General features: G+C 55.4%; 1 protein-coding gene across 6 annotated transcripts; it reads left to right on the top strand.

Annotated features, from left to right (window-relative positions):
- The first annotated feature begins 739 nt into the window (after positions 1-739).
- On the top strand, positions 740-12,267 carry ATOSB (atos homolog B). Of its 6 annotated transcripts, none has more exons than XM_060102047.1 (10): positions 740-829; positions 7,574-7,667; positions 8,137-8,280; positions 8,531-9,500; positions 9,660-9,718; positions 9,910-10,015; positions 10,141-10,299; positions 10,624-10,692; positions 10,776-10,951; positions 11,069-12,267. In XM_060102047.1, exons 4-10 carry the CDS (start codon positions 8,607-8,609, stop codon positions 11,220-11,222), a joined length of 1,617 nt encoding a protein of 538 aa, XP_059958030.1. In that variant the 5' UTR covers positions 740-829; positions 7,574-7,667; positions 8,137-8,280; positions 8,531-8,606; the 3' UTR covers positions 11,223-12,267. The 6 variants fall into 6 exon arrangements, with proteins under 6 accessions (XP_059958030.1, XP_059958028.1, XP_059958026.1 ...); XM_060102045.1 differs by having other exon boundaries at positions 7,537-7,667; XM_060102046.1 differs by lacking the exon at positions 740-829 and adding an exon at positions 4,990-5,204.
- The last annotated feature ends 143 nt before the right edge of the window (positions 12,268-12,410 follow it).

The following is a 12,410-nucleotide window of genomic DNA, read 5'->3' as shown; positions in this document are numbered from 1 at the left end:
CTTTGCAAAGCCCACAGACTTCCCCCATTAGGGCAAATACGCGCGCTAACGCAGACGGCTTCACTAAGAGGTTCAAGTTTCGCAGGCAGCTCACACCAGCTCGAAAGCCTAGGAGGGCCCCAGTCAGGCTCGGCGCCCGCAGGCTGACGCTTTGGCGCCAGTTCTGGCTCCCCACCTCTGGCCGGATCCGGTCAGACTAGGCCGCCCACTGCGGGCCGAGGTCCCGCCCCTCTAGACCTGTCATCACAGAAGCCGCACGTGGCCGGGTTGGGGCCTCAGGCGACCTGCAACCATCACTTGTCTCATCAGCCATCCATTGGGGCCGCCGCAGCCAATCAGAGCCAGCGGTTCCGGGCTGGAGAGCGAGCTCCGGGTGAGGCAAGCGGGAGAAGGGGCGGAGGTGAGGAGAGGCTCCGAGATGGTAGAGGGCTAGCAGGGCAAGGGAGCCTGGCACGGGTTCTGCCAGCCTGGAATCCGAGGGGGCGGGTCCTAGTAAAAGGCGGAGAGACCAAAAGGGGGCGGGGATCAGGGGTGGGACGAGGGACAAGCAGAAGTTCAATGGGGAGACGCCGAGAGGAGAAGGGGCGGAGCCAGAGAGGGGCGGGACCTGGATTACAGGGCAGGAGCCCCAGGATTAAAGAAACTGGGAGAGGGGAGGAGCCAGGGGAAGGTGGGAGGTGGGACAAGGGGGAGGGTGGGTCCCGTCGTTGCGGGGGCGGGGCTCGGACCAAAGGGGCGAGGTTTGCAGGCCGAGGCTGCAGCTTGGGCTGCTGTGTAACTGCCCTAATCCATTACCTCCTCAGGTGCAACGGGACTCACGGAACTACAGGTGTGTGGCGGAGTGCATGTGGAAGAAGGGACAAGGACGGGGGTGCGCTTGGGCAGACATGAGGAGGTGGGGATCACGTTAGGGAAGGAGAGGATCTAGAGAAATGCTGGGTGAGGGTGGAGTGAAACAGTTGGGGGAGGAGTTGGGGGCTCAGTGTAGGGGCTAGGAGGTGCATTCTCCAGTATCCCTTGCGGGGGAGGGACGGGAGTGCTTTGTGAGGTGGCAAGTACAATGTGAGGGGGTCAGGTCGCTATCTGAAGTGGAGGGTTCAGACGACACTTGAGGGGGAGGGGATCTGAAGCGCTTTAAGGGAAAGGGGGGGTGTCGTGTGATGGAGACGGGCTGGTGGTCCGGAGTTTGGGAGGGACTGTGTGGAGGAAGAAGGGATGGGGCTATGGGCACTGTGTGAGGGGAAGGGATTGCAGGTCCCATCCGGGGAGGGAAGAACCCCTAGTGCTTTGAGAAGTCTGGGGGCATTGTAGAGACTCCGGGAAGATGTTTGTGTACTGTGTTTCAGGAATGAGGGTGATGGAATTAGGGGGGTGAAGAAGCCAGTCTGTAGTGTTCCCGGCTCGTCAGCTCCTAACTCCACCTTCAGGCCTGAGCACTCTTAGAGAGGATCCAGGCCCCACTTGCCACTAGGGCTTGTGTGACTCTCTCAGTCGGCTTTGGATCTGTCTGGCTGAGACAGGTTTTTTCCCCTTAGCTGCTGTCCCTGGGGACCCTTCCCCTGCTTCGGTTCCTGTTAACCCCCCACTCTAGTTCCTGTTCCTCCTAGAAGCTTGCCTTGGTCCCTGTCTTCCCCCTCCTCCCCCACTTTGCCCTGCCCTTATGCTCTGGGTGTGCTCATTTCCCACTTCCTTCCTCACCCTGGGGCCTGGCCTGGTCCTTGCCTGTCTAGGAGCTGTGCCCTGCCCCAGACTTCGTACTCCGTGGCCAGAGACCTAAGTAACCAGCAAGGCCCAGACCTCGCCCTCACTACTGCAGAGGTCTCTCCCAACAGCCCCCCAAGTGAATGGTAGACACCTTTTTACCACTTGACACAAACTGCTTTCCCCACACTTTTCCTTCTCCCGGGTAGGGAACGCTAGGCCCCTCGAAAATTCTGGGCTTCTGTGGGAAGGGGAAAGGTGAGAAGTACTGAAGGTCTATGAGGCATGTTTTGAGAGGTGGGCCACTATTGTCGGCTAAACTTGGGAAGGGATATGAGGGATATGAGTCTCTGCTGGGGGAGGGAGAGGGAATGGCTCCCCACTCTCCTGGCTTGGAAGCTATCAGAACTGAGACTAGGGCCTAGTCCTTGTGGCGACTCCTCTGGTTCCCTGAGGGGACTTGATGTAGTGCCAGAGTTCTTTTTGCCCCTGGGCAGCCTGGGAGAGGGTGAGAAAGCCCTGTTTTCCACACAGTGGCTGAATGAGTGTGACAATGTTGCTGAAAGGGGCCCCAAGCCAGTCTCCTCTGGCTGAGAGACTGGCTGGGGAGGGAGCCGGGTGCTGAAGCCAGACAAAGCCCTGGGGTAGGGTGGGGTAAAGGAGGGCAGGCTGAAACCTTTGAGGAGGAGCTGATTGCTATGGCAACACAGCTTCCCAGACTGTCTCTCGGAGAGGCGGGCTTAGGGCAGACTCACTCCAGCTTCCTCAAGACTGAGGCATTTGTGTGAGTGGGTGGAGCGTGAAGAGAAAGGGCATCAGTTTGCTGTGCAGAGGCTGGAGTATATAGACTTGCTGCTTCGGTACAAGCAGCAGAGCATTCAGATGCTTGGACCCATCCTCTGAAAATGGATATGAGTGAACAGCAGCCATTAGAATTATAGCAGTATAAGGTCAGAATTGTAGAGGCTCTCAATGTCTATACAAACGCTCATTTTACAGATTTGGAAATTAAGAAAGAGACTGAGATTTTCTCCAGGTCTCACAATGAAAGAGCAGGTGTTAGGATCCAGGTCTCCTGATTGCTCTTTACTCAGCCCAGGGCTCATTGTTTCTTTCAGCCAGTGTTTATTGAGCACCTATTATGTGCCAGGCACTGATGCTGATTCTGGGAATACCAGCATGAACACAACGGACAAAGTTGCTGTTCTCATGGAGCTTCCATTCTAATAGGGGGAGAAATAAATGTGTGTGTGGCTGGGAAGGGAGAGAAAGGGGGGAGAGCGTGGGGGAAGGGTAAAGAGGGAGAAGTGTCAGCTGGTGATAACTGTTATGAAAAAAATAAAGCAGGGTAAGAATTTAAGGCAGCTAGGTAAAGCCTCTTGATTGTACCATGCTGCTTGCTTTCCCGGTACACACTGAGGCCTAGAACATCTTTGATCCTTCCCCCTGAACTACTGCCCCCTGACTTTTGCAAATAACTAAGGCCTGGGCCTATGGTAGTGGCAGTTAGATAGAACAAGGTGGGGTCACCAAGGAATTACTCCTTTCCTACAGTGTTCTCTGTCTACCTGTCTTCCCAGTAAGCTTTTACTAAGGCAAGTGGGCTTTTACATTGATACTCTGCAATTTTGTTCAGGGTGTTGAAAATTTCCTAAATCCCGTTCCTTAGCATTAGGGAACCAGCAAGGAAGTCAGTCCACGGCAACTGGGTTCTTTTTCAGTGTTTTCCCCCTGGTCTGAGGTAAGGAGAAAGGAGGCTAGAGGAACTATTACTTGGTTGTCCTTCCTAAGTCTAGGGCACAGGGAGGAAGTAGGGGAGGAGAGCCTCATTTTACTGTCCAGTGACAACCTCAGGGCCCTTAGGGCCCACCACTACAAGCAAGGTAGAAACAAGGACCTTGGGGCTTCTGTGGCTTCTGAACTATAAAAGAATGCACTCCTGCTCTTCTGGAGGCACAGCCAGGGAGCCTGCCCTGGCTGATGCTAATTCTCTAGGGTCTCAGTTTGAGTCTTTCCTCTTTTGGCTCTGGTGTTTGCCTCTTGTTTTGTGGAAGACCTGAGTCTTAGACACCTCTTAAGCTCCAAACTGTCTGACTTCACAAGTGCAGAGGGAAAGGTAGGCAGGACTGTTTATTTTCTTAGCTTGCCCGTAGATCAGCCCCTCTAAAAAGTGTCTTTTAATGTCTAATCCTTGCAAAGGTTTCCATCCTGGTCATTTAAAGGATAAGAGAATAAGAATTAGGAATGCTGGTTCTGCTGCCGCTTAATTTGGTTGGGTCTGGGCAGGGCTTGGGGCCCAGTGACTCAGGGGGAGGGTGGGGAGTTTCGAGGGAGCTGTGAGTCATGGGGGTGAGCTCTGTCAGAAGAGTTGGGCATATTTCCCCCTACTCTGGGCAGAAGCCTTCCTATCCCACTTCTTCCCCTGGGTGCTCTCCCTCCTTGAACAGGGGCTGATGAATAGAAAGAGTGCAGAAGGGCTGAAGCAGCCTGATCTCAGAATGGAAGTTTAGAGGCACAAAGAATGATGTCTAGGTTCCTGAATTAAAAGGTATCCCTATCTCAGGAGCCCTTGGGGCCCCTCTAATGAAGGCAAAAGAACATCAATATAGAGTAAGAAAGGAACAATACTATTTCTCAGTGGAAAAAGATGAGATCCCACTTCAAGAACTTTTCATCTGCCGTGGCACGAAGGAAGCTTCCTGGGATTCAACAGCCCTCTGGTACCTGGACCTCTGGTTTGCAAGGCACGGAGAGATGAACGGGAGTGGGGATATTTGGGATCTGGTGTTGGAAGAGCCAGCTGACTTTGGGGATTGTCGAACTTTGTCTGTGAACGCCCTAGGTCGTCCTACTGACCTGCCTCTGAAGAGGAAGAGAGGGGTGAAAAGTGGGAGGCCTACGTCTTTCCAAGGGTTAAAAGGCAGGGCTGAGAGCTGCTTTGGACTCCTGCAGCTGAGGGGTTAAGGAGATGGGCGGAGCGACCCTATGTAGGCCGGCCCCCCCACGTGTGGACCAACGGGCTTGCGTCTCTTGGAGGGGGCGTGCCTCACGCTTGAGGTCGTGGGGAGGCTGGCCTCCTTTAGGCCAATGAGCATGGTCGCTGCCCATGGGGGGCGGAGTTTGAGGGGGCGTGGCTGCCGCGGCTGCAGCGGTTGGGGAGTGGGGGCGCTGGGCGGGGCGGGCTGCCCCATCAGCTGGTAGGAAATGGCCTGTGAGTCAGAGGGGCAGCGGAGTCGGCAGTGCGGAGCCCGGGCGCCCACGGGGAGGGACAGTCGCGGGGAGGGGCGAGGCAGCGGCTTGGGGGCTGCGGGCGCCAGGGCCCGCTAGTGTTGCACACGAAGCTGAACAGAGCAGAGCCTAGCAGAGCAGGGCTCAGGCTGAGCCACCCTTTGTCTGGGTTGGGGGCCCGTGGTGGGGAGGATTGGGCATTCGAGGGGAGGGACCGGGACGGGACGGAAGGGCCTGGAGCAGCGGCGCCGCGGCGGAGCCAGTCTGGGAACGGGGTGAGTTTGTGCTAGGGGGAAATAGCAAATCTCCGAAGCTCCAGTAGGGAATGGGGCCTGTCCCAGGCTGTGGGGAGGAGAGGGGAGAGAAAGGACCTGGGAGGCTAAGCAGGGGGTGAAGGGATCGGTCAGAACAAGGAGTCCTGGAGCCGGGGTGCTGGGGTGAGTCTACTGGGCTCATTTTGGAGGAGGTGCTAAGATTTGCTTCCTCTCCACGGAGGGTGGAGGGCTCTAGGCCAGAGAGAGGCAAGGGGTTGGTGAGAGGGCAGAAGTTAACGCTCCTACCCACAGTAGTGGTCCATGGGAACAGCCCCCGTAGCTAGTGTAGACGTGTGTAGGGACAAAATGTAGAGCAGCTGGCAGCAGTTCCTTCTGAATGGCGTGAAGGTGAAAAGCACATGGAGAGGAATTCTCCTTCCTGCCACCTTCCTTGATCAGGGTAGAAATGGATATCTTTAATACTGAAGGGGAGAGTGAGCCTGGCAGCTCAACACCCACCTACCCCACCTCCCCGGCCTAGCAGGTGTCTGAGGGTACAGACCCCGTGGTATTCTGGGACTTGTTGTTTTTGCTGGCCTTGCTCCCTTGGCATGTTGGGAGCTGTAGTCCTTGCCAGCCACAGCCTGGCACAGCTGTTTGACGCCAGCTGCTGCCCACCCCCTGCACAGAGTGAGATTTGGCCTACCCTGCCCCTCCCCTGCCAAGTCCTGCCCCATGAGTCAGCTTGAAGCTATGGTCTAGAGCCAGACTGGCTGGGTGGCAGTAAAGTGAGTCTTAAGAGATTTTCATTGACAAGGCAGGAACTGAGAAGGCTCTGGGGTAATGAGCAGATGCCAGCCATGCTGGGGTCAAGTAGGGCATCATGTCATCACCTGGCTTCCCCAGGGCAAGGGCTCAAGAGGTCAACTGGGATGATGGGATGACTTAGGGGTGGGAGTGCTAAGGAAAAGGCCCTTCCTGAATCTGTATAGCATGGGTAGAGGAAAGGAGGGAAGAGATGAGTACAGGTCGTACCCTCTGAAATGCTGCCATTGGCGTTCTGCCCTTTCCAGACGCCCCACCCACCACAGGGAACCAGAATTTTCTTAGGGCTTCCAGTTCTAATGAGAACTTGGTGAAATAGGATAGTGTAGGGTAGTGCAGTGATGGGAACTTGGTGTAGGAGAGTTTTTCAGTCCCTGGATGCAAAGCTCCCCTTTCTCCCTGCGTCCCACCCCCATCTTTAATTTATTTAATTTATTTATTTTTGGCTGCGCTGGGTCTTCATTGCTGCACGTGGGCTTTCTCTAGTTGCGTCGAGCTGGGGCTACTCTTCGTTGCGGTGCGCGGGCTTCTCATTGCGGTGGCTTCTCTTGTTGCGGAGCACAGGCTCTAGGCACGCGGGCTTTGGTAGTTGTGGCACATGGGCTCAGTAGTTGTGGCTCGCGGGCTCTAGAGTACAGGCTCAGTAGTTGTGGCGCACGGGCTTAGCTGCTCCGCAGCATGTGGGATCTTCCTGGACCAGGGCATGAACCTGTGTCCCTCGCACTGGTGGGTGGATTCTTAACCACTGCGCCACCAGGGAAGCCCCCCACCCCCATGTTTGTTGTTGCTGATTCTCCCTATACAATTAATCTCCCTGCTTCTCTCATATTCTGGGAGTTTTTCTCTGAACTGTCAGGACTGCTGCCCAGATCTCTGGGACTTGCATTTTACTTTTTTGAGCCCTGCTATGTGCTTACACCTGTGCTTGGAGTTGGGCAGAGGAGTGAAGTACAAACCTATCCTCAAGAACCCTATGGTCAGTCTACAAGATGTCTTACCCACAGGAGCAAGCAAAACTGTCAGTGGGCTACAGGAGATAGTGGTACTGCTATAGGTGAGGTCTCAGAAGAGACAGACATTTATGGTCCAGGGTGGCCGGAGAAGGCTTTATGGAGAGGATGGCATTTGGCCTAGCCAAGGAAGGTTAAGACTCCGATAGGCATAAGGGAACATTCCTTGAATGAGAAAGGGTTTTGTGGATAGCAGGCAGCACAGGCTACTGACCAAAGGATAAGCTTGATCCTGGGGGCAATGTTTTCTCCCATGAAGGAAGATGGCCTTCAACTGGACATCCCCTCACCCAGTATGGACTCCTGAGGGTGGACTAGTCAGTGAAGACCATCTTGTACCCTGACAGAAAAGCAGTGGTTTTGGTTTTTGGATGTTGGATGTGTTGGGGAGGAGTGGCGAGGTACTCCAGCTCTCTGTCACTGTCTTATCACTAGTTTGCAGGGCCTAGGTAGGAGGAGGGGTAGGCCCTGGAAAGTGCCTTCTAACAGTGCTTCCTCCCCCACCCCGCCCCCTCTAGACTTGTTTTTGGTTAGATTTGTTGCTTCCTGTTAAAGGGACAGACTGTTGGGGCCAATTGGGAGTTTAATGCTGAAGAGCCCACTTTGAGCTGACCTGAAGTTTGTTCTTCTAAGGAGTGCTGATGGGGATGTAAGTTTCTGTAAGACCTCTGCCCTTAGGGTTATGGGGTGGCACTTATCCCTTTAGAGATAGGTATGTGGGAAGGAGTTGTGCAACTCAGTGGCCTTGACTAGGAGAGTTGAATTCTTGCTTTGGCCACCTCTCAGTTGGCATGGTCTCTTGGATCTTGGGGTATCTCATCCCCCCTCTCATTCAGGGCAGCAGTCCCCCAGCTGGTGGCCCTGATAAGTAGTTATCCTGCCTCAACTTACTTGTCACATCCTTATTACAATGAGCTAAGACCTGCCTCTCTGTGACTCCTTGTATAGCCCAGTTCTGCCCTCTGGGCCCTGGATCCCAAGACTGCCCCTTCTGTTTCTGAAGGGCTCCTCACACTGGAGGAGGATGTCCTGGCATATACTCTATTAGCTGACAGTTGGAGAGCAACCTTACTGCTGGCTCCAGAGATCCTGGCTTATGTCTGTTTTTCTCTCCTCAGGGTCCAGCTGAGCCTAGGAGCTGCACGGAATGGTGGCAGTCACCTCGCCAGTGCAGCAGGCATGGACCAGACTGCAAGCTAGGAGAGCAAGGCATCAGTCAGGAAGAGGGAACACACAGCTAGGCTTAAGACCTCTTCATCGGGGTGAGAGCCAGGGAGAGGGAGGGGGAGCAGGTACAGTTAGAAACCTGAGCTAATGTGTCACTTTCTCGGAAGTTCTGCGAGTGGCCATTATATTCCATTAGTCCATCTAAAGGTATTAGATTGGGACACCTTCGCCCCCAGGAACCTCACAAGCTCACCTCTTCAGTCCAGGGGAGGATCTGAAATTCACCTGGGAGGGAGATGATTCACTGATAGCCCTGACCATCTTTTCTTCTCTTCTCTTGCACAGATGTCCCCAGGCCCCCCAGCCCAGGCCCAGCATAAAGGCTCTGGGGGGGGTCCCCCCTGACCCAAGGGGGGGCTTCATGCGCCACGTGCAGGCGGAGCCGTCTCCATCCTCAGAGCCAGAGGCTGGCCCTTCACAGCCTGCAGTCAGGGAGGGGGCCCTCCAGGGTGGCCTGCTCATGGGCTACAGCCCAGCAGGGGGGGCAACATCCCCCGGGGTCTACCAGGTATCCATCTTTTCCCCTCCAGCTGGTGCCTCCGAGCCTCATAGGGCCCTGAAACGGCCAGCCCCACCCACTGAGGGTCCCCGGGAGCTGAAGAGAGGCCCTGGGCTGGGGGCCAGAGAGGGACTACCCCCTGAAGAATCACCTACTCTGGGGCTGTTGGGCCCAGAGGGACTGGGGCTGGGACTAGGCGTGGCCAGCCAGCATTTCTGCCATCATGGCCTCTGTGTTGTGGAACAGGGAGGTAGCTCCACCTCACCTTGGACTTCAGGGGCCCAGAGTTCCCCCTGGCCCCCATCAAATGCTTCCTGCAGTACTTTGCACACCAGAGACTGGGCTTCCCCACATCCTGGGGGACAGGGGCCCCTGGGGGAGTCCCCAGGGCCAGCCCCTCCGGGCCAGCTGCACACACTTGACACTGATTTGCACAGTCTTGCACAAATAGGGGGTAAGAGCCTAGTGGCTGGGGTGGGCAATGGGGGCAGCCCCTGGCCTAGGGAGTCCCCTGGCACTGCCAATGGGCACAGCCCCGAGCACACACCCCCTGGCCCTGGACCTCCAGGCCCCTGCCCCACCAAGCGAAGGCTGCTTCCAGCTGGAGAAGCCCCGGATGCCAGCTCTGAGGATGAGGGGCCAGCCCCTCGGAGGCGCCGGGGAACCCTGGGCCACCCTCTTGCTGCCAACAGTTCTGATGCCAAAGCCACACCCTTCTGGAGCCACCTGCTGCCTGGGCCCAAGGAGCCTGTGCTGGTAAGTCAGGAGAGGAAGTGGTCTGCTCTTAAGTGGACATCTGTGTGGGGAAAGGCGATGGGCTTAGGAGGATGTTCCTATAAGAGCTTGTGATGAGCCCCTGCTCCAAACATACCTGGCCTCCACCCAATCTCTGTCCCTAATCTTTCCTCTCCATAGGACCCAACAGACTGCAGTCCCATGGGGCGGAGGCTGAAAGGTGCCTGTCGCCTGAAGCTGTAAGTGACCAGCTTCTCCCTCTGCCCCTCCCTGAAAATGGGGCAGATGTCTGTAATTCTTTTTCCAACCCCAGGGTGGGGGACCTCAGGGAAGGAGCCCTAGGTAGTAGCAAATGGTGGGGCCCAAGGACAGTAGCAAGCGTAGCAGAATACCTCAAGCCAACCCACTTGTGTGTCCCCTCCCCTACCAGGAGCTCCCTTCGAAGACTCCGGAAGGGGCCAGGCCTGCTGAGTCCCCCCAGTGCCTCCCCTGTTCCTACCCCCGCTGTCAGCCGTACCCTGTTGGGCAACTTTGAGGTAGTTCCCCTTGGGTTCCTTGATTGGTGGATCTTGCGGGAAGGGATGGTGGTGTGTGTGGCTTGGACGGGTAAGGAAAACAGCTAGCATCTGTCTCACAGTATGTTTTCCCACCCCATCCCCAGGAATCGTTGCTGCAAGGACGCTTTGCACCATCTGGCCACATTGAGGGCTTCACAGCAGAGATTGGAGCTAGTGGATCCTACTGCCCTCAGCATGTCACGCTGCCTGTCACTGTCACCTTCTTTGATGTTTCTGAGCAAAATGCCCCGGCTCCCTTCCTGGTATGACCTGACCTCAACCCAAAGTTAGCTCATGAGGGGCATGAGGGGTTGGGGGCAGCAGGTATTCTTTTTTTTTTTTTAACTGACAAAGCAAAAGACTTTATTGGGAAGGGCACCCTGGGCGGAGACCAGCAGAGTTAGGGAACCCAGGAGAACTGCTCTGGAAGTATTCTTTAGATGTTCTCGCCCAAGAGTCAGAGCCAGGTGGGGAGAACTCTAGTGTAGGGCAGGGGCCAGGTCCCAGGATGAGAGATTGTGGAGATGGATGAGTGTTCAGGGATCTCCCAGACCCTACCTTGACTGATGGCTCCGTGGCCTTCCCAGGGCGTCGTGGACCTGAACTCCCTGGGGAGGAAGGGTTACAGTGTGCCCAAGGTGGGCACCATCCAAGTGGTGAGTTTTCCCTGAGGGGGAGTGGGAGTGGGGACAGGAAGACATCCCCTAGACCCTACCAACCTGGCCCTTCCTGTCCCCAGACCTTATTTAACCCCAACCAGACTGTGGTGAAGATGTTCCTCGTGACCTTTGACTTCTCGGACATGCCTGCTGCCCACATGACCTTCCTGCGTCATCGCCTCTTTTTGGTGCCTGTGGGTGAGGAGGGAAATACTAGCCGCACCCGCCGCCTCCTCTGCTACTTGTTGCACCTCAGGTGAGGACAGGGCCCGGGGTATCCTTTCCACAGCCCAGGCATGTCCTCCATGAATAGCATCTCTCCTTGCTTGTCTACAGTCTGGGGTCTTACTTTGATCACCCTGTCCTCCCCCAGGTTCCGGAGCTCCCGCTCAGGCCGCTTAAGCCTGCATGGAGACATCCGCCTGCTTTTTTCCCGCCGGAGCCTGGAACTGGACACAGGGCTCCCCTACGAACTGCAGGCTGTGACTGAGGCCCCTCACAATCCACGTTATTCACCTTTGCCCTGATTGTCAGTGCCCTGAACCCATGTGGGCCAAGGACCTGCCCATCCTGCTCCATCCTGGACAGAGCAAACACGTGGAGAGGTGCAACAGAACCTTCAGGCTTGAATTAAAGCCCTCACCACGCTCATGCCCAAATTGATTACTTGGGTGTTTAAAGCTTCTGATCTTACCACACTCTGCCCTGCTCTGGGTACTCCATGTGCCTGCCCCCTCCCTTGGATTGCCCAGGCCAGCTGCGGTAGTGGGGAGGAACTGGAGCTATCCTGAGGTTGTCCGAAGTTCCCAGGCAAGTCATGCCAGCGTTGCCTCCCTGTCCTGGGCAGGGGCCACTTATTATTTTATTTATTTTAATTTATAATTTATTCAAATTGGATTGCCTTGGTAACGTCCCAAACCTGATAATTGGCATTGCCCCTCCTCCTTTCCCACTCTTAGATATTGCTCCAACCTCAGGAGTTGAAGAGGCTGATATGGGGGCTGTAGGAGAACTGCTCTCCCTCAGCTGAGAGCAGAGAAGTATCCCGGAAGGACTGAGTCACCAGCCAAAGACTCAGCTTCCCCTGTCCTTCCTTATTCCTTTCACTTCCCCGACCCTCTCACCTCACTCTGAAGGCCAACTTGTGTGTGTGTGTCTGTGTACGTGTATGTGTGTGAGAGACAGAGCATGCGTGCAGGCACACACACGCACGCACACACACACACACACACAGGGGTCAACCACCCCTCATCTAGGACTTCAGACTCTGGTTGTCCCTCTCCTTCTGCCTTTGTCTCCTTGCTTTGGGGTCCTGACTGAGGAAGGTGTTCAGGGGACAGAGTCAGGGCCAAGGACTGGGGTGCTTCCTCTCACCTGGCCAGACTCTGACCCACCTACCTCAGTTGGGGTGAGGGGCACCCCTCAAACTCAGTCATGTAGTTATCAACTACCCCATTCCCCACTCTAGACTCTGACCCAGCCTTAGCCCTGATACCTGGGGCTGGGCTGAGGGGAACAAGCATTTGCTAAAACTTGAAAAAAAAAAAAAAAAAAAAAAAAAAAACAGGAAAAAATTGTACCTGGTACTTTTTTTTTTTTAAAAGAAAGAAAGAATAAATTCTTGTTTGAAACTTGAACTAAGCCTTAGTTTTTCTGTTCGGGAGAGCATGGGAATGGGGATGGAGAGCCTAACTAGAGCTGGGACTCTGCCCTTT

This window comes from Mesoplodon densirostris, chromosome 6, assembly GCF_025265405.1.
Source record: "Mesoplodon densirostris isolate mMesDen1 chromosome 6, mMesDen1 primary haplotype, whole genome shotgun sequence".
Classification (NCBI taxonomy): Eukaryota; Metazoa; Chordata; class Mammalia; order Artiodactyla; family Ziphiidae; genus Mesoplodon; species Mesoplodon densirostris.
This window is presented reverse-complemented; position numbering and strand designations above follow the sequence as displayed.